Raw genomic sequence first — 22,750 nt, forward strand, 5'->3', positions numbered from 1 at the left:
TGAAAAGGGGAGGGGGAAGAGAGAGTGTGATTAAACTTGGAAGAAAAAGGGTTTTAATTAAAAAGGAAAGTTTGGGAAGGGGGTAGGTTCGGGAAGCTCTTTGGAGGTTCGGGGCTTTTCAAACCTACAACCAAAATAATATAGTAGTAAGATATTCATTTGTTGTCAAATTACTAGCACCCATGTTGTGTCATTTTTGGGACTCATAAAAGTTGTTGGTCCCTTTTGTGTGAATCAATCAAATCTTGGGCTCTTTCTCTATGAGAATCCTTTTATAAATACCCAAACTTCTCATAGCTCTCATAATTGATAGTCTCTAAGAGTCTTCATATGTAGAAAGGTGGGTTTTTATGGCTTGCTTCCAATGGCCACTTGTACTTTTCATCTTTAACCTCTCCCATTAACACCTCCTAAATATGAATTTCAAGGATGCATGTGCATTGAGTATGCTTCAAGCATGCTTGTGCACTAAAATGAAAATTGAAATACCTTAATCTATTAATGGTGATTTGAGGAGCATGCTTATGGGTTAATAAAAAAATCACAATACCTTTATCCATTGATAGAGAATAAATGAGTCAAACATTAATATATTAATAAAATTAGACTTTCAACTCATTTTGAAAATAACATTGTAGTTTCAAATACTTTCTCTAGCTCTTAAGAGAGAACGCTTTGTCATAAATCTAGATTGGTAATTGCCATTATTTATTTGTCCTGTAGGTCCCTTCCTTATTCATCTAGATACATCTTCACATTAGATGCCAAAATATAAAGTCCTACTTGTCAAATAATAGAGCATGCTTCTCTGAACTTTACTTGTTTTCTAATAAGTATTGCAATATACTAGGAGATCATACAAATACATTCTAGAATATGTTTTTTTTTTTGTCTATGTAACAAATACATTCTAGAATATTAATTTTGAAGAATGATATGCTAGCATTTAAACATGAAATCAATTTAGAAAAGTAGACTTGCTAACATATTTCATGATGGGCTAATTACTTATAATTGGGATATTGATTGCTACATCACTTGGTTAGCATGCTAAACAGTCCTAGTGGGGTTGCCTTGTGACCTATTTATACGTGCATAGAAATGATGAGTGCTCTTTGGCTAATTTTGGAGGGGAGGCACCCACCCTTCCTTGTGGGTGTGAACTTTGAAGGAAAGAAAAGCTCTTGTTAGGGCAAAGGGACCAATAGAGTGACATCTAATGCCCCCAAATAAATTTTGTGAGTATTTTACTTTATTTATCAAGTAGACTTGGTCATAAATGAAAGGTTAAAAAAAAGAGTGATATATGATGTCCCCAAGTAAAGATATTCGAGTATTTCACTTGTTTTATCAAGTAGACCGAACTATAAATGAGGAGGCTCTGATTCAATTTGTTGTTGCATTTGACTTGAGTGGAGTGAGGGGCATGGAGATTGATTGTTGCGTGCTCCACTTCTCACCTCACTTCTCTCTTTCCTGTCACTGCACTTCTTGGTCTCAGCTCTGTCGTGCTTGCTTGCAACTTGCAAGCCCAACTTGTGTGCTGCCTACGTGAATGCCAATTTGACTTGCACGTGGCGAAAGGCTCTTTTTTAGATGCAATGCAAGTTGAGTAGCAAAATATGTAAACACGTGGCTAAATCGCCCTGTTGTGCTCCTTCTCTTCCGAGAGAGGCAAGCTTGTCAATCATGGAAGGATACACACCGGCAGCGCTTTATTATTGCCATTCTCTTTTTCCACGCACTTGCGTACACCTCGGTTGCACACACGCGCGCTCAGACACGCACAACAGACACTGAGAGTTAGAGAGAGAGAGAGAGAGAGAGAGAGAGAGAGAGAGAGAGAGAGAGAATACGATGATGGACGGAGGAAACACCCCCAACCCCCCACTTGCTCGCCATCAATGCGTGTTGTTATTGTTGCATCATCCGGGCTCGTCAAGCACCCTCAGCACTATCTTCCACGGGGTCTTTATGACCTCGGGGAGTTGGGATCAACGGCTCTCGTTGACCCCGAAAAAAGGCACGCATCCAAGCCGCTACTTTATGCATATGTAAACCCAACCAGATTTAACAACCCAACCAGCAAATGGAAACCCAACCAACCGGAAAATGGGATCTGACGGAGGAACGACGTCTTGAAATTCGGGGATGTTTGTTGCCACATGCAAAAGTAAACCTATCCCAAGATTATAAATGCAACTCCAGTCGTTGAAATTGATTGCATGGGCTAGCAGAAAGAAGATAGTAGATTCTGCGGGGCCCACTATCTCTAATACAAGTTTTTGAATCGTAGACTACAAGTAAACGTAGACATAATAGTAAACCCAGCCATTAAAGTAAACTGTGTCGACTTGGAACCGAAAGCTGAAAAGCTCTCGGTATTACCCACAGGAAAATCCTGCACGTAGGGCGCATTCGTGTGTTGTTGTGAATGGAGGTTTGAGGCCCATATTCCAAGCGCATACAAGCTCACGAGATCATTGGAACAAAGGTTTGAGGTTCATATTGCGATTTCTTGCTCATGGCTTCCATTACAAGGTGCATATCTCTCTCTCTTTCTTCCTCTCATATTTATATTGGATGCATTGTGACATTGGAATGATGTTTTGGTGATATATACGTATGTAGTCAACACGCATGGATTATGGAAAGTGACATTGAGATTGATGATCTCGACACGGATGAAGAGACATTAGATGGATCATCAAGTGATGAGGTTGAGATGCTTGATTTCTTAAGTGGAGACAATGATTCGGCACCACAAGAAATCACTATCAATGCACCAAGCCCAACTACCTATACCTCATCGAAGTACTTCTCTTTCAATAGAGAGACTTATGGCTTGATGGTCAGTGATTTGAGCGGGCAGAAGGCCATCACATTGGAGGTGCTCATGCAACTCCATAGGAGGGAGTTGCTCGACTTGAAGAAGTGGAGAAGAATCAGAGAAGGTCTTTGCATTGGTAGAAATGGTGATGGACACATTACATTGGCCTTGAAATCAGAGCCATCATTGCGCATTGCATGTATAGAGGAGTGGGAGAGCATATTCCTTGAAAATCACATAAACAAGGTTACAGGTGCTCACGAAGGTATCCATGTCACAATTGATTCCATCAAATCCACGTGGTGTACTGACTTGAGAAGGCATGGCATTCCTCTTGCGTATGTGAGAGATCTCATCAGTGGGTGTACTTGCAAGGTGTTCACAAGGCCCCATGGTTATAAAGGCCCATTTTTAGTTCATGGGAAGGTTCTAGAAAGAAGAGCACCCATCTTGGAGCTTACCGTAGATAGATCTCTTGTTGAGCGGAGGCTTTTAAGAAAGCATGCTTGAACACAATGTTAGGTTGGGCAAGGTCCGCTCGACCAAAAAGCATGGTTTAGGGAAGACAATAGTGGAATATGCATGTCATCGCAGTGGTAGAGCAACTCGAAAGGGCTCCCAAATCCGTAGGTTGCAAACCTCAAAGAAATGTGGTTGCCCTTTTAAGGTGCAGATCGAGTACAAAGACGATCTCCATGATGTCACTATACGAGTCCATGGACCACACGAGGGTCATATACCTGGATCTCGTGCTGACTTGTATCACTTGCCGGTGCATCCAACTGTGATTGATTGCTGCAAGGATGACCTGTTTGATGTTGGGACATGTCGCCACGTCGCGAAGATGAGCCTTAGCAAGGAGCGGTTTCATTTGAAAAATGCATCTCCATTGGATCGTGTCATTTATAGGTTCTTCATGATACCAAAGGAGGTACAGACACTATCATACCAAATTCGAACTGAAGGTATGTTACCTTCTAAGCCATTGCTCTATGATATTAGGTTGCTTTTGAGGGTCAATGTTCTACGTGTTGTCCTACTGTAGGCAAACTTTCGAAGGATGATTGGATGGCAATGTATTTGGAGGCTCTCCATCTACGAGATCAAAACAAGGTATTTGTCATATTCTCATAAATGTTTATAAGCTGCAAAAATTAGTATATCTATTTGATAGTATCATCTACATGGTCTTTTAGGTACTCTATTGCCAACCATACAATCCTCATGCCATAGAGGACAAGGACAAACCATTCGTACTGATAGTCCAGGATGAATGGATGTTGCAAATGAGTAAGAGGTTCTCAAAGAACAATGCTTGGGCAATTGATAGCACATTCAAGACCAATGTGTTTGGTCTTCCGCTTTATGCGGCGGTTTTACCAAACCAACAAGGGCTGGGTATCCCTATTTGGTTTATGCTATGCACTAGTGACAATGGGTCAAACCAAGAGATTATGGCTTTGCAAATCACCATGAGACTAGTCCTCTCTAGGATGGGAGATATTCGCCCTGCTGCCCTGGTGATTGATAAGTCCCAGCCAGAGCTGGAGGCGCTCTGGAAGGGTGTTCTGGAAGACCCTCATTGTTGGACCACTGACTACCTTGGTGGCAACAAATGTCAACATGCATGCCATATTATTCTATGCTGGTTCCACACAAAGAAAGCATGGGTTGAAAATCTCTTGCCACAGTACACCTTTTCAATATCATTTTACTTTTAAGCATTGCCTTTTTGTGAATTCCATGAGCTTGACAGTGAGTACTTCACATGTTCTTGCGTGAATCAAGGTCCCTACAGATGAGCGCGATCATGTGTATGCCTCTTTGTCCAATCTTATGCATTGCCCTACAGAGTTGCAGTTTGATGATATGTTTGAGCAAGTGTTTCATCATTATTCCGCTCATCCAAATGTGGTCCGATACGTTACCAATGGATGGTGTGGGAAAGATTGTATTTGGCGTGCAAGATGGCCCAAGTTTGGTCGCATGTTTCCACATGGCAATGTTGACACAACCAACCTCATTGAGAGACTTTGGCAATATATCAAGTACACTCTACTTGATGCTAGGATCAACAGGTCCATTTTGGATCTGCCGCACGCCCTTGTTGGTGACTCGTCATCGGGGTCTAGAATGGGTGGATCGGCTTTGGAGTTTTTCAAGCAAAAGCAAGAGATAGGTAATGTGGTCAATTTCCTTTCTATTTCCACATTTGACCTTTCCTTGAAATGCATTGTTGTCTTATACATGTTTTTTATGCTAGCTAATTCTGAGCGCTTCAAAGTCTATGGGTCAAGCAAGAGTCATACGGCTAGATTGGTAGTAGGAGAGAAGATTCTTCAACAGTATGAGCAAGATCCCTCCTCTCTTCAAGTCATTAACGAGGGGACCATGTTGTTTAAAATAGCGAGCACAACCCAACATGCAAAATGGTATCATGTAAGTGTACAATCAAACTACTGTGATTGCCTTGATTGGTCGACTGACTGTAAACATCTTCATGGTTTGAGGCTCATCTTGAAGAGCTATTTTCCTCACCTTCATGAGGTTCTTCCCATCATCGATAGTGCGCATGCCTTTGATGACATAAAGGAAAGACCAGGTGTGGTGATGAAATCCCAGGATTGGAGAGACCAGATTCCGATGGTGGTGTGCAGGAAGGGGATCTCGTGTCCTCCATCGCAGACTTTAGAGGCCTCTTTCAGAGGATCGAGGATGGGATTCCATCCTACACAGCGGCACAGATGGATGCTTGTATGCGCCAATTGGAAAGTGCTAAAGAGTCTCTTGTTCACATGTTCACACCACATGAGATTGACATGCCTAAAAAGGGTGGGATCTATCAGATCCAGGAAAATGTCACACAGACACGCCTAGGGCATGGCAAGGATCATTGTCATCGTCCAAATGAGAAGGGGGAGTCTTCATCACAACCCAAGCGTCCATCTATCACAGGTGTGTTAAGGTGCAAGCATCAACGAGGGAGGGGTCGTGTAAGGTTTAGCCCAAAACCGCGGATATATTGTCCTCATTGCTGCACCAAAACATTTTTGGTGGACCCTCTCGCAGTGTATTCATGCCATACTTGCCATGCACTGCTCCCTCTATCCTTGCGGTATGCTCCTCGTCCAGCGGATTCTATCTTGATCGGCAGGGCGGTGCGATTGTATGGTGAGTCTTACATTGGCACTTGTCGTATTTTGTATTGCACCTATAACAATGAGAATGAGGAGCGTCAATTTTCTCTCTCGTTCCTTGATGGGTCCACAATCACAGAAGTCTTGGCATCTAGGTTCAGAATGTTTGTATTGTACACATGATTGTCCATCTAGGTTCAGAATGGAGAAGATGCAAAAGAACCCACCTAGCTTGTTTGTATGTTCCCCCCATCTCTCAAGGGAAATCTAATGGATAATGTTCTCCTGGATTTTATCTTACTCTATTTGCAGGAATTAGCTAGTTTTTATGGTGGTGTCTTGGATTTTGTTAAAGAACATCTATGTCAGCCTCAAGCTATGGAGTTGGATTGAGATTGGATATTTATCTAATTTTATTATTTAGAAATTAGTGTGTGTATTTGGCAACACATCCAACAGGTTATTTCCTATCACTACATGTTCATGTAATCCAAATGTGACATGCTTTTATGTTTAAAGAGTTGCACAAAAATTGATTGCTTAAGTTAGTAATGATGGGTGCATTGTTGGGAAGCATAATTGACACATGTGATAAAGCAAGTTGAAGCTATGCTATATTTTATTATTTAAAGAAAAGACAAGGGTCTATGAACAATGGATGTATAAGTACAATTCATGTGTGTAGCACCAACTAAGAGAGAGGGGTGTGTGTGTGTGTGTGTGTGTGTAGTAACTCTATTGAAAGGGCTACTATGAATTAATGAGATGAGACACTTAATGGATATATGTATATGTGTTTTCTAGTCATATATGTCAAAAAGATGCACTATGGATATATGTATATGTGTTTTCTAGTCATATATGTCAAAAAGATGCACTCCAAAATGATAATTAACTAGATGGAACACACTTTAACAAATTGACTCATGTGATAAAGCAAGAAGAAGCTATATCCAATTTTCTTATAATGCAAATGCATGGGTCCATTCCAAAAGATGCATGAGTTCAATTCATGTTCCCAAGGTCAATTTGAGAGAGAGAGAGAGAGAGAGAGAGAGAGAGAGAGAGAGAGAGAGAGAGAGAGAGAGAGAGAGAGAGAGAGAGAGAGAGAGAGAGAGAGAGAGAGAGAGAGAGTGTGTGTGTGTGTGTGTTATCAGATTACTTAATATAGACAACTTATCAACTTGAACATTTACTTTGAACTTGGAAAAAGATAAGATCAAATAATGATTTCTAACCACACATCCTATGGAATAATGTAACAAAGTACTATGATGCAATGAAATCTTTGAACCACATGAGGATTCAATAATGATAAGCTTTGATTTAGAGAGAGAGAATTGTTGGGATACAACCATAGAGTAGTAACATTAAATCATGAGATTAGTGACTTCATCATTCTACAAGCGAGTTTTAAAAAACCAAATACAATGGAGGGTTGAACCTGTTACTTAGAAAACCATTCATAACAATGTGTCAATAAACACATCATTATGGGATGCAAGAGTCAACAATTCAACACCAACTGTCATCCTATCACATCAAATTTAGCTCATAAACACATCAAATTTATGCTAGACTAGATAAGGAGCAAAGCTAAGAGAAGTGTCCATTATATAAGGGGCAAAAGAACATTGACCAAGTCATGCCATGATCCAATGGCCAAAGAAAACAATCCTTTTATTACATATGCATGATCCATAGAGGCCTATGTAGAGTGGATGATTAAGGCACAATTTTGAAATCCTGATGTAAGTGGATGTGTATAAATAGTTTACCAAAAAAATTAGAAAAGGTAATATCACAAAAAATTGATCTTCATAATCAAAGAAGCAAATGTTTATGATCCATTCACAAAACTCCTTTACTCCCTAGTTCTTTTTGTGACCTATAAAACATGCACTAAATGCCTCTCTTTTCTACCATGGAGCATATGCACTATCAAAGTTAGTAAAACATAGCATAAAAGCATTACCTTGACATAAAAAAGCTTAACAAATGAAACCTTGCATAAACCATGATGTAATAAACCATGACGTAATAAAAGCATTACCTTGACATAAAAAAACAATATGTAATAAACCCCAAACCATAGCATGAAAGCATTACCTTGGCATAAAAATGCTTGACATAAAAGAAACCTTTACATAAAAAAACAATACAATTGAAACCTTGCATATGTATCATTACATAAGAGACCATAAGACATTGACAAGTGAGTACATGTCTGGCGTAAACAAAGTACATGACAATAAGTGAAACCATAAGTCCATGACTGCCACAAACCAAGTAAATGTCACAAACCAAGTAAATCCACACAAGATCACCTCTCCAACACTCCAAATGCCCACTGGTAAAGGTCCTCCTTCAAAGTTGTAACGTAGGTGGCATTGAACCATTTTCTTGTTAACTGCAATACGATAAGTTGATTATGGATTGATGTATGCACACTAGACCATTCAAAGTTGCATAGCAAAAGCAATTATACTAGTATAGGCTTACCCAATTTTTGGTTGGTTTCCCAACCACGCCACCCTCGATGAGTAGTCTTATGAAAGCCATCACATAGAATCCACAGTCTACTGCATTTGTTTGTTGAGGGGCATGTGAAAAGGGATTCTAGTCATCTTTATGTGAACTTCCCTATGTTACATTTCTAAGTGATAGCATTATTTTAACACTATAGTGACATACCTTAATGTGGATGAGCTTCATTTTATCCACGTCCGATAGAAACTTAGCGCACGCTGGGTCAGTACAAAGCCTCGATAATGCAAACACGGCCCTGAAACATAGACACAAAAGAGATGAACATAATACATATGTGACACAACATAAAGCATGGATGCATATAGATTGTTAAGATACCTGTGTACATAAGGTAGACATGCCGTGAAATCAGTGCATTCCAACGAGTCAAGGCATAGGATGGCTCCCTAATCACTAGGTAATTTTTCAACCCTTTTTAGCATAGGGTTGAAGACCACAAAAAGGCACCAATGTGACCTATACATCAAAGAATGCTATTAAAACTAGTGCATCAAAGGGCTATGATTTGTCATTTCCAATAAGTATGCATAAAGGGACTACAAACCTCACAAGCACAGGAAGAAATATAAATGTGGCCCTCGTAGGATCGCAGCTATCAAAGTAATTTCTCAATGAAACACTATCATCTTGTGGCTCAACCATATTGATGTATGGAAACCACAGACTATCCACGAAACATACATCATGGACGTGCTCTCTTGAAATCATATACTCCATCCAACTATGAATGAAAGCCCAAATTACTTTAGTAAAATAACAAAACCCCTAGCCCTAATCATCAGGCAACAACCAAGAAAGCTATAACTAGTTTAGTAAACTTACATGGCGAACAAATTCATAGTACAGGTGGATGCCTCCTCTACGCACCGCAATGCATCCAACAAAGCATGGTGGACATCCACACGGAGTTTTGAACATAGAGCCACGAACTCGATATGTACGGAACTCTCTAACCTAAAATAATACCAGAAAGCAACCACACACAATGCAACCAATCACAAGTACAAGAAATACAACACAATGAAAGCATTACAATTAATAAGAGCGCACCTTGAGGTGGCACTTTTTTGCCCCTTCATCTTGACAGGAGAGCCATTCTTAATGGTGTCAACAGAACTACATCCAATTGTGAATATGCAATGGGGAGCATCGCTTGGATACTCAAGAGGGGAGGAGATGGTGATAGGGGTGGGTCGAGGTGATAGGAGGAGCGACGTGAAGTGCTTACTCCCCTCGCCCTACAATGTCATAACCATAATCATAATCCTAAAGCGTTAACCTAACATGACATAACATAACCCTAACCATAACTATAACCATAACCTAACATAACCATCGTAATCTTAGCATAACCATAACATAGTCCATAACCATAACCATAAGCCACAAACTTGCCCATAAACTACACAATAACCATAACCATAATCCTAACTATACAATGCCTATAAACTACACAACAAACAATGCCATAACCATAACCATAACCATAAGCCACAAACTTGCCCATAAACTACACAATAACCATAACCATAATCCTAACTACACAGTGCCCACCATAAACTACACAACAAACAATGCCATAACCATAACCATAACCATAAGCCACAAACTTTCCCATAAACTACACAATAACCATAAACAATAACCATAACCATAATCCTAACTACACAATGCCCATAAACTACAAAACAAACAATGCCATAACCATAAACATAACCATAAGCCACAAACTTGCCTATAAACTACACATTAACCATAACAATAATCCTAACTACACAATGCCCATAAACTACACAACAAACAATGCCATAACCATAAGCATAACCATAAGCCACAAACTTGCCCATAAACTACACAATAACCATAAACAATAACCATAACCATAATCCTAACTACACAATGCCCATAAACTACACAACAAACAATACCATAACCATAAACATAACCATAACCATAATCCTAACTACACAATGTCCATAAACTAACCATAACCATAACCATAAGCCACAAACTTGCTCATAAACTAACCAGAAAATCCATAACATCGCAAGTGGATGGAGGACCAGTCCGCAATAAGCTATCCATCTTCATCTGAAAGTTTCGCTCCACTGTTTGTAACTCAGGATGGTGATTTAGGACTTGACCCTCATCATCAATATGAGGCACATCCTCATACTCTCGTATGCGAGGTCGTTTCTAAGGAAGGCAACTTGTGAGTGAATATACATATATAAAAAATGATAAACTCAAGGCCAAGGTAATAAAATTGCATTTGCATATGACACTATAGAAGAAAAAATAATATTAGGTAAGAGACTTACATGTTTTTGGTAGCCATCCGCTATTCGACTCTGAGTTCTTCGCACACGCTCATCTCTTTTGGAATCATATTTTCCCATCTGTCTATTCACAAATGCCTCCACATACTCCTGCCTCTCCATGGCACGCTCAGCATCTTCGAGTAAGTCCCATAATGAGCTGGCTCTTACATACTGAGCCTTCTCGTACTTACTTCAGGGCAAACTCAACTTTCTTTCAAGGTTAGAGAACCGAGCCTCTGCCTGGCGGTGCCAAGCACCAACAGTATGGCGAGCATGCTGTGTGCCTATGGGACGGCTGGTCTTTCGACATGGAATATCATAATGGATACCATGCTCATCCTTCAAATGCTGTATCATCCTTGCCCGTCTCTTTATGTTGACATGCCTCTTTGGACAAAGAATATCAACACGGCAGTGACGGGCAAGAGACCCATCAGGCAGTGTGATCTCCATGTATGGTGGGTTTTCCTATGTAAAGTGACATTCTATTTATAAGTATCACATCTTAGGAGTATGCTTACTAACAAAATAGAAAGTAGGATAAACACATACCTGAGAGTAGCTCGGCACATCTCTTTCGATGGATGTCTGAGATACACCTGTCGCTCGAACCCCTCTATGAGTACGTCGAGGAGATGATGCAACCTAAAAAAAAAGAAACGGAACTACACAATATGTGAGAAATCAATAATGAACGTCAAGAAAATCCTAAACAAATATTAAATAGGGCATCTTACTCTGGTATTTTTTCGCGAATGGACATCCGACGAAGGATGGCTGCGAGTGCGTGGAGCCATTTGCCAGAGGTAAAAGCATGCGCACCTACTCATAACCATTGGATAATCCATGTCACAAAACAACAAAAAGTGAGAAGTTTATAACTACTCATAACCAAGTACATATCAACTAAGTGCAAAGGAAGTGAGTACTCCATGATATAATCCATGACACAGTTTCGTACATAATTACTCATAATCCATAAAAAAATCCATGTCACCTGATCCATGACAAGTACGTTACAACAAAAGTGAGTAGTCCATAACTACTCATAACCATGACATAAACCATGTAACATAACAGAATTCATAAAGTAATCCATCATGACAAGTACATGACAACAAGAAATGAGTAATCCATAATGCTTCCCAAATATTGTGAGCCCCATCCTAGATTGGCAAAATAATCAACATGCTCTTCAAAAAATGAGTAGCATGGCTTACTTTTGTGGATATGCTTGATCAAAGACCAAATATTGAATATGTCATGATTTGTGACCAATGGTGGATGCCACATCCAATCTAACGACTAGATGCGTTCAATTTAGTAACAATAAAAAAGTCCTATTCAAAAAATTGGTAGGCTATCAATAGTAGGTCAGAAACCTCTAATGTTACAATTTTTCACCAAGCTATCACCTCACTACAACCACTTCCAAGTACTAGTGCCTTGCCTTATTGTTCCTGGTGCAATAATATATATTTTGACATTGTAATATGGTTGTTGGGCCTCTTATATGATTCCAATCAATGAATTTTGCGAAGGATTGAGACTGAACACATTCATACAATTCCCAAAACTCGCCAAAATTGACCTATATAGATGATCTATAGGTAGATCTATACTTTGCACATGTATTAATTGCCATATCCCTAATGGTATGCGACCATTAAGTAGATTTTGGGGCATGGAAAAAGCTAAAAGTGATTATTGGTGGGCTTGCAACTACATCAAGGATAGTCTCATTAATGTGGCTAGAACCAAGATTGAGGTTCTACATTGTAATCATATTTGAAAATTACATTAGACTTGTGACTACATTAGGGATAGTCCCATTACTACGATTGTAACCAAGATTGAGGTTTTTCATTGTGATCATATTCCAAAATGATAGTGACGTTAGGCACATAGAGACCTAATCAACAAACCTTGAATATGCCAAGTGATGGCACTTGGACTATGCTATGGTTGTTGGGATTCTTGTATGATTCCAATTAATGAATTTTGAGAAGGATTGAGACTCAACACATTCATACAGTTTCCAACACTCGCCAAGTGATAGTGACCTTAGCACATACTTTAATTGCAAAATGATAGTGACGTTAGCAACATAGAGACCTAATCAACAAACTTTGAAAATGCCAAGTGATGGCACTTGGACTATGCTTAGCATGAATGCAATATGGTACTACTAACTTAAAGCATTGGCACTTCCAACATAAGTAGCTCTTCCAACATCAATATGTTTGCATCCAAAGAGAGCATTGTTACGAGATTATTGTGAAATTTTACAAAAGGATTGAGCCTGAGACGGGAGATAGTGCCTCCCACACAAGCGTCACGCTGATGAAGACGCTTGGGCCTCCTGAGACGTTGCAGCCTCCAACACAGGCGTCACGCTGATGAAGACGCTTGGGCCTCCTGAGACGTTGCAACCTCCCACACAGGCGTCACGCTGAAGCCTCCTATGTCACGGACTAGGCACGCTCCTATGGGAGGGATGAAGACAATGGATGAAGACGGAGTTGGGATCGACGTGTGGGAGGGATGAAGATAATGGATGAAGACAGAGTTGGGATCAACGTTGCAGCCTGAGGCCTAATGTGCCGATGAAGAGGCTTGAGATAGAGAGAAGGCACTATATTCTGATACGCCGACTGTGGGATGGATGAAGACGGAGGCGCATACGAAACTGGAGACGCCGAACTGTCTCCCCGAGACTCAGACGCCGAATTGGGAGATGCTAATGTGGATGAAGACCAACCGCTACCGAATGGGCACGGTACTGTGCGAGTTGGGGGATTGTGGATGCGCACGCTACTGTGCTCGGGTCTTCACGAGCTAGGGGAGTTGGGATGCGCACGCTACTGTGGGAGGGTATTCACGCAGCACTCTGGGAGGGATGAAGACGCCGAGCTGAGAGGGATGCGCAGGCTGCAGCTACTGTGGGTATGAGAGAGAGAGAGAGAGAGAGAGAGAGAGAACGAGAACGGAAGGAACGATGAACTTAGATACATCTGGGACTTCGCATGCTCCTAGGATTAGATGTCACCCTGTTCATTGGCGGCGGCACATTCTCTAGGTCCCTCCCAATTATAAGGAGTTAAGGCGTCTCCAGTTCGCATGCGTAGACACGTATCAGATGGCCCATCGATGGGCACTTTTCCGGCTAGTCTCGTTTATGATTTGGGCAAGCTCACCAAACAAGGATGGGTTTACTATCCCATGGGATCGACGTCTGCGCCGTGGTCGTGAGGAGGGGGATCAACGAGAGCTGTTGATCCCAACTCCCTGAGGTCATAAAGACCCCGTGGGAGATAGTGCTGAGCCTCCCCCCCCCCCCCCCTGCACGCATCCATCCCTTCCCTCACACATTTGGAAAGGGAAAAAAAAACGATTTGCATTGCCACCTAACTTCTAAGGTCTGTTTTGGCGTCGCATATAAAGAATGCTCATACATGTCCATCCCATCATCCTTCAGGGTAATGCAGCCAATTAAGTGACTTCCCCAAAAGTAAAACACGCCTCACCTCAATTTAATGACCTTTTTCCCTCTTTCTTTCCACAAGAAAGGCGCTAAGGTTATGTTAAAGTGTAAAAAAGGAAAGAGTATTTGCAAACCAATCCAACAGCTGGCCTTAAGGGTAAGCCAAGAGAAAAGGAAAGGACTTATCGATCCGAAAATATAATTTAATGACAAGTGTGTTCAAAAGCGATGGAACTTTTTGAGCGCGCCACTCAAAGTTGTGATGTAAAATTTTTCATATCACATGTAAGCTTAATGCAAATTGGGCCTTGGAAATCTTTTTACTATTTTGGATTTTGTAAAACCTTAAAACAATACATCCTTGAGCATTACTCTATTTGACTCCTCATCGTCACTTTTTGTGAATCCTTCTTTTAGAACTAGTCTACTTGATAGAAATATCAAAATGCTCAGAAGGATTTTCTTTTAGGGGGACTCTCCACATGATATATAAAGTTTGACTACTAAAAAACATATATGTCCCTCACTTAGAAATTTTTTTGAATGGGGGGTTGTTACTTGACGCTCTATTAGCCCCTTTACCCTACATCACAAATTCAAAACCACTCAAAATCCACTTTGGATGTGCTTGAGCAATGATAACTTTTAAAAAAACACATGAAAACTACATAGAACTATAGGACCCTATGTGTTATTGATATGTGTTGTAGCCTTGACTTTAGCATATGAGCATTCTTGGTACTTCAAAGGGAACCAACTCTAGATCTCCTTGCCTATATTGCATGTCCCCAGCCATAGAGTTGAACTCAAGAAATTAGAATAGAGCTCCCTCTAGGCACAACAAGGATCCACAGTTTAAGCTAGTCCTAGACATTCCTTTAGTAAATGCCCATATTTGCACACTTCATCTGCTTTGTAGAATAATTGAAAAGCTTGTTCACCTTTATATAGGATTTACATGGAAGCTGAAGCCACTATTAGCTAGAATAGATGCTATAACAAAGATTGAAAAAGTCTTCAGTTGGTTTGCATGGTGGTAATGTTGTTATTGAACTAGATCTTCAAAAGTCTAAGGATGTCAATTGTGTCCCCAAAAATCCATCTATTGGTGGAGTGAAGGCTAGAAGTTTCCTAGACTTTCATGGGAGACTTGGTAAGATAAACTCTAGAAATGGTGGCTCAACTATTAGATACAATCAATGGAAATGCATACACAATGTAGTTAAGGATCATGCTGATAATGGACAAGCTCGGAATAGAAAAGCCAATGTTTGAAAAAAACTAGACAAAGTATTCTTTTATTGTGATAAAACAAAGTGCAACGATGATGATCTCAAAGACTTCAAAAACCAATTGAACCTTTTTAAAAAGGCAATGACAAAAGCTTGGGGTAATCAACACTTCACTCACTATATGGTAAAAGGTTTACATATGTATGTCTCTTTATTATCTAACTCATATAGGGTTTTCAAATTGAATTTATTTATTTGTTAAACCATGCTCTATATTTTATCAAGGAATATGGATCTCTATCTACTTGGTCAACCCAAGGTATGGAAAAATCACATTATCAAGCAAGAACAAAATATTTTAGACACACAAGACATGGAGGTGGAAGATACAAAGCAAGCAATTCATTAGAGGTCTTTCAATGGTTCTACAGACAAATTTGGTAAAAATTCAAGCTCAAAGACACAATCGCATCATGTAATACATCATCTTTGGCAAGGACTATATCCAATATGGGAGAGCAAATAAGAGGCAAGAACTCCAAAGTATCCTGCCCTAGATCCACTGTATCCAGGCATGAAGCCAAAAAATCTTACAGCTTCTTCCTTCTCCACCAAAATTATCTTGTCTGAACCTCTGTTGAAAGCTTGGGATTCAATCACCTTGGAAATAGCTTTCAAAGCCATTATTGGTAAGCTTTGAGAGCTTGACAACTTGCTATGATAAATTGCAACTGTTTGATTATTTAAGCTTCCAATATAATGAGCAAGGCCTTGACTTTTGCCAAGCTTCAATGGCCTTGAGCCCTTGGCTCTTCCAAGAAAGCTCTCTATATCTTCAATTTCTATTTGCACAATAAACCACAATAGTATAAGTTGTCGGTAGATAAATATCCAAAAATATTTGTCTATAATGCATAACATACTCTAATATAAATCACAATTGATAGCTTAGAATTATATTTCATACCTTAGGGTTTTCATCTTCTTCAAGAAGACTATCATCATATAGATTTATTGAACTTTTTGGTTTCTCCGCTAATGGAGACTTTAATTTCTCTTCATACCCCATGTTATCAATACCAAGTCTTTATTGAATTTGTAAGTACTCTTCCTTTATAGATATCCCCTCCTTTTCATATTCCACGATCTGATTTATACAAGAATGCAAGGCTATAGAATTGTCTTGAAAATTCTCTCCCTCAACATCAAGAGTCGCTAGCAATTCCTATTCATAACCTATAAAGTTCTTATCATTTTGACCCCATGCAGGGAGGATTGCCAAGCAGTAATCTTCTCTAAGATGAAAAATGTGTTGAATATCATTTAGCAATATATATCTCTTTTTGTTGATGAGATAACTGGGAAATGTTGGTACACATTTAAGAGGATATGTTTCAATCTTTGCACTCAACTCTATCTCCTTTTCTTCCACTTTTGTAATGTTCTCACTTTTAAACAAAGTAACATCAAGTCCCTACACTAATTGGTTCTTAATATCCTCTTGAAACATTTCACCCTTCTCTTCAACTTATTTGTCTTTGCATGCAATATCCTCCATCTTCTTCTCTTGTATTGTATCTGAAGAACAACTATCCATACATTCAAGATATACAAGAAATCCAACATCCTTTTGTACAAGAAGACATTGTTGCCGATTCTGATGAAAATGGCAATTTACTTTCCACTTCTTGAATTCTTCATCAATAGGCTAAACCTTGTTTGCAAAGTTGTTCTAGCAGCATTGGAAGCTTCCATTACATCACTATAATGGACAAATCCCTCAATCTCTAGGCCTTCCACATGTCTATCATAAAACTCCATGAAATCCTTCAGTTTATCTTCAAGATTCTTTAAAAGCTCTTGCAAATCAAAGGGAACATTGAGCATATCTTTGATGTAAATAAATCTAAATGAATTTCTAGTTGCATGAAGAAAATCAAACAAATTTTCATCACAAGTATCCCCCAGATCCTCCTCCTCCATTCCCTCTACATACAACTTCCTTTTAGTCATCCTGATTACTCACAAAAGAAAACCCAGAATAAGGGGCATAATATAAATCCACATTTTCTGATATTCAGTAGACTAAAGAAATACTGCTAAATTTTTTAAGGAAATACAAGATTAATCAAATGAATTAAAACTTTATGTAGCAGAGAGAGCATGAAATTCCAAGTCTCATCAATCAAACTTTATTTAACATTTACGACTCATGAAACACGAAATCAATAATTAAGACCACCTCACAGCTCACAAAATCATGCTTCACACGTCACTTATAAAAAAACTTGACGAATTTATATTTTATACATCTAAAAATTTTAAATAAAACAATCCGTCAAGAACATCAAAACAACATCGTTTAACATGTGTACCAGACGAATGTTGTTAATCCCAAGTCGAGATGGTGGAGAAAGATGGTGGAAAAATGAAGGAAAAAGCAAAAAAAAGATGGAAAAAGAGCAAAGATATGCATGCGTCCTCTAAAGCTAAGCTGGGTCAAAAAACACAATTTTAAATGAAAGGCACCTCAAAAAGCTCTAAAAACTCTTGTAAAAGAGCGCCAGGTTCCCTCCTATTGTGCCAATTGTAAAATATTAGACGGGTGTAGGCTAGAGGCATAAGGGTAGAAGAGGGAAATAGAGAAAGGACCTTGCCACAACAGCCGGTCATGTAAAAAAGGGATGGGTATCCATGGGATTTTAGGGCTTGTATATAAAGTTCAAAAAGTGAATGGAAGCTCATTCTTTGGGTGTGTGGCTAACAAGAGTTCTCTTCTTCTCTTTTCCTTGCTTGTGTGAGCTCTTGAGAGAGGAAGTGTGAGAGTGTGAGGGAGTGAGTGTGTGGGAGTGAGGGATCAAGAGGGTGAAGCTCTTCACCATCTCCTCTTTTTCTCTTCTCTTTTCTCGCGTGCGTGGCTATGGTGGATGGATCTTGGAGATGGAGGAGGCTTGAGGATGGTTTAGCTAGCATCTAGGATCATGGAGCTACCGGTGTGTGCAAGAGAGGAGGCAACTCATTTTGGCATCAAGGTAAGCTCACTACACTCGTAGGATCAACGTGTGTAGGCTGGGTGAGAGATAGCCATTAGAGCTCGCTTGAAACTCTTGAAACAATAAGCGGTTTGTGGGTCTTGGCGGTTGAGCATGAGCTCCCACTACATTTTGGTTCCATTGCCGGGACCAAACGGATTCAAGCTTGAGCAGTTACGCGCCTCATATCGAGCATCGAAGTAAGGGATTCATCCCCGAACCGAAGCTTGAGATAGGTAGGAAGTTGGGTTTTTTTCGAAGCAAGTAAGTATTTTGGGTTATTTTGTTTGTTTGATAATTGGAAAACATGGAGAAATCATTTCAGTTTTTTGCTTTCGATTCTTGTTGCATTTAGCGTAGGTTAGGATTAGGAAATCAAATAAAAAAAGGGTAGGGTTTACCGTTGCAAAATAGGGCAAAACAAGGCACAAATCATGCAAAAAATGACAAAAAGATTGCTTGGGATGTTTAATGTCGGCAACAAGTGAGTGATTGGGAGCATCCAAACCTTATTGGGAAGGGATTTAAGAGCCAAGAGGCCAAGAGAGAGCTCATTTGCAACCCTTGCAGTGAGAGAGAGTGAGAGAGAGAGAGAGAGAGAGAGAGAGAGAGAGAGAGAGAGAGAGAGAGAGAGAGAGAGAGAGAGAGAGAGAGAGAGAGAGAGAGAGAGAGAGAGAGAGCCTGTGGAGAATCGATTCGATCTTGTCGCCAAAGAGCCTACCGATCGCTTCAGGTATATCAATCACTTCCCCTTGCACCCTAGTTGTGATATGGAAGGTTGTGTGTGAAATGATAGCTAAATTGTTAGTTTCGATGAAATCGCCTCGACACTGCCTCATCGCGTGCGACTCGGCTCGCCGTCCGAGCGGCTGGTTTCTAGGCCGAGTCCCAAAATCGGCCCTCGGCCCTTTGTCTTTCGGCCGACTCGGCCCAAAATCCTACTCCACCTGTCCAAGTGGCATCTCTTGGCCCTTGGACAAACTTGATTTGGCCCTCGGTCCGTGTGCCTCGGCCCATCTGAGTGGACCTTTTCGGCCCATCCGAGTCAGTGCCTCGACTTCGTTCGAGTCACCCACTCGGCCACTGCAATTTGGAGAAGTTGGGCCGAGTGTGGACTTTTTCCAATTTTCCAGAAATTTGACTAGAGCCAGCTAGAGCTCAGCCGCACAACTTGTCGCGAGTCCTCCTAATGCTCAAAACTCGATTTTGGCGAAGGGAATAGGTAAAATTGTAAGGCATAGCCGCTTAGCAGCTTGTGTAGATTGTTGGGAGACCTAGAGTCCTAGAGACAACCCACCGAGCCATAAACCCTGGCTGGACCAAAAACAAGCAAGGCAACGTAGCACGAAAACCCGAAACCCTATCAAGACGGCCAGAGAATTGATTGACAAGCCTATCAGGCCCAAAACGAAGCGAGAGTACATAAGACGCTTAGATATTATTTGCCGCACTCACCTTGAATTTTTGCACTTGAAGTACACTTAAGGAAAAATGAAAGCCTAATTGAGCATAAGTACACGGGAAGGAACACACACACTGAGAGGAGATAAATTGAGGATTGTATTTAATAAGTCAAGAAACTCACTCAGATAAACAACTCAAGGAACCCACCAATAGGAGAAGACCCAAAGACATAGACATACTATCGACACATGGAGTAGGACCAAGCAAGCGGTGCCAAAGAGGTGGATTTGACAGACTTACTCAACCTGATCGATAGCTTGGAGGAGCACGATAACATGATGATGGCAAAAGAAAACCTAGACCGTAGGCCGAATGAGGAACTCGACTTAAGAGTCTTTCCAGAGGCGATTCAGCAGACAGTTGGTTAGTAGCTACGATGCACACGCGCGGTATGAGCACCGTGGTAGGACATCAGATGCCATCATCGCAGACTTAGAAGAGGAGAGGAAGCTAGCCCGCAAGGCACTACAAAGCATAGTAGAGTATAACAGAGACCAGTAGGCTAGGAGCCAAAGACAAAGCACAGAATTGTGCGAGGTACAACAAGTGCTGAACCTAGCCGATAGAAACTGAATTGATCACGAGAGAGCCCTGGAAGGAGACTTAACGCTGAGCGAGATTCTCATGAAGCGACTGCTAGACAACACTGCAGCAGAGAAAAGTGCTGCAGCACTAGCAACATCACTGCTAGCAGGATTAGGAGAAAACCAAGGCTCCAAGAGCCAGTCCAAAATCCCAATCGCTGCAAAGCAGCTCGATAAGTACTAGCCCCATGACGTTCCATATAGTTTCCTAGAGCAATTCGAGCAAGTCTGCAAAACCAATAGCCTCGCCGACTTGACTCAGCGCTCTCAAGCATTCGGGCTCTGCTTAGGTGACAAGGGTAGGACTTGATATACGAGTTTAGATGCCGCATAGCGAACCAACTTCAACAGCCTCAAGAATCTCTTCATCAAGAGATTTGCCTAGCCTGGATACTTCAATAATCTACTAGCGCGACTGATGAATGTCAAGCAGAAGGAGAAGGAGGACATTCGTGATTACGTGACCCATGTGAGGAGTCTCTTCAAGAGAATCCCTACGGGCGAATGACCAACTGAAAGAGTAGTGTTAATTGTATTCATCAATGGAATTCGAAATGAGGAACTGTATAAGGCTTTGAAAGGCAACTCAAGCTTGTAGCCAGACGCGCTAGCTAGGGTTTTTGAGGAAGCCATCAGAGTTGATGACCAGGTGAAAGAGAGAAGCTCCAGGAGCTTAAACTCAAAAGAAACCAACTCACGAAGCTCAGAGAGAGTTGCAACCTCTAGCGAACGATTAGGCCCAACCACCCAAGATAAGGGCAAAGCCACCAAGACAAACCAGGACTTGGCTGATGTAAAGATGGAGATAGCCAAGATGCAAGACATGTTGAGACGACCAAGGCTCCCACACGTCCAATGCATGTACTGTGGCAGAAACCACTTGCCAGCTGAGTGTCAAGACCCTAGGTCAAGACCTTGCACTAACTGCGGTAGGTTTGGTCATGACATCGCGCATTGTAGATTACTAAGAAGACTTCCATACTCGCAACCATATGGGTAGCCCTACCTAGTGAACAGGCCGCAACCATTCTTCAGAAGGGGAGCCCCGTTGACCCTTCTTGCGCCTAATGATATTAAGTCGGTTGTTCCTAGTATGGACATAAACCCTACAGTCGTACCTAGACCGCTTTGGTCCCTACGTGACCCATCCACCGAGTGACGCTCCAATCCACTATGTGGAAGAGCCAAATGAGGAAGAGACTTACGTATACCCTTACGTCTTGCACGATGACGAGGGCAATACAGTCCTTATGGACTATCGACTAGTATCAGTGATGGCTTTAGGAAGAGGACAAGGTAGATGCCTAGGAGGGCAGACGCAAGATCCAATCATCTGTTGGACTTGTGGTCATCACGCTGCCTTGAGAAGGAGCAGTAGAACAAAGACAAAGCTGACCTAAGGTGTGTTGAGTACGGGATCACTCATCTCTTCGTTGACTACCCAAAGCGAAAACCATCTTCGATTTCAACCAGCGTGCCATCTGTCCCATTGGGGCTGTTTGGTGTCAAGAACCTCGATGGGGAGGCCACACCTATCCCATTGCAGGTCATGACTTGTGCCTAGATGAAGCAAGCCGGCATATCACTGCCAGGGCCTAGCAACCTCGATGCAGTATCGATAGGGAAGAAGAGTCGTAGGCAGAGAAAGAAGAGGCCTAAAGCTAAGGTTGCACTAAAAACTGAGAGTGCTACTACTCTACCGACTGGAAAGAAGGTCACTGATGCAGAGGCAGAAACTTCAGCCCCTAAGACATCCAAAAAGGGAAGTGCTAAGGTAGGGGAATACCTGGATCCGAAGTGCCAACTAGAGGCCATATAGAAAGTGAAGAAATGGGTGAAAGAGACCCAAAAGCACCTAAAGGATGCTGAGCCCATCCTAGAGGATGAGATCAATAATCTCTCCAGCATAAGCACGCCAGTCTCACCCCCTCGACCAAAGTTGGGGGATGTGACCGCACCACAGGCTATACCGCTTAGGCCAATTCTTGATGCTGCAGGCCCTCAAATCAACCACGGCCATTGGCTAGGACAATCTACATTAGGAGAGAGTTGAGTAGCCAACGAACTCCTTACCACGCTGGTGACCACCCCTGTGATGCTAAGTCTAGGAGACCTG

General features: G+C 41.2%; 1 protein-coding gene across 1 annotated transcript; it reads left to right on the top strand.

The window, feature by feature from the left end:
* The first annotated feature begins 2,803 nt into the window (after window positions 1-2,803).
* On the top strand, window positions 2,804-6,360 carry LOC148030949 (uncharacterized). The gene is made up of 6 exons (XM_087685515.1): window positions 2,804-3,795; window positions 3,876-3,943; window positions 4,027-4,519; window positions 4,617-5,009; window positions 5,094-5,479; window positions 6,280-6,360. The coding sequence occupies exons 1-6, from the start codon at window positions 3,333-3,335 to the stop codon at window positions 6,358-6,360; spliced, it is 1,884 nt and encodes a 627-aa protein (XP_087541641.1). The 5' UTR covers window positions 2,804-3,332.
* Window positions 6,361-22,750: the final 16,390 nt, after the last annotated feature.

Source organism: Lygodium microphyllum, chromosome 9 (genome assembly GCF_053477565.2).
Source record: "Lygodium microphyllum isolate KBCC chromosome 9, Lygodium_microphyllum_v1.1.10, whole genome shotgun sequence".
NCBI classification, from domain to species: Eukaryota; Viridiplantae; Streptophyta; class Polypodiopsida; order Schizaeales; family Lygodiaceae; genus Lygodium; species Lygodium microphyllum.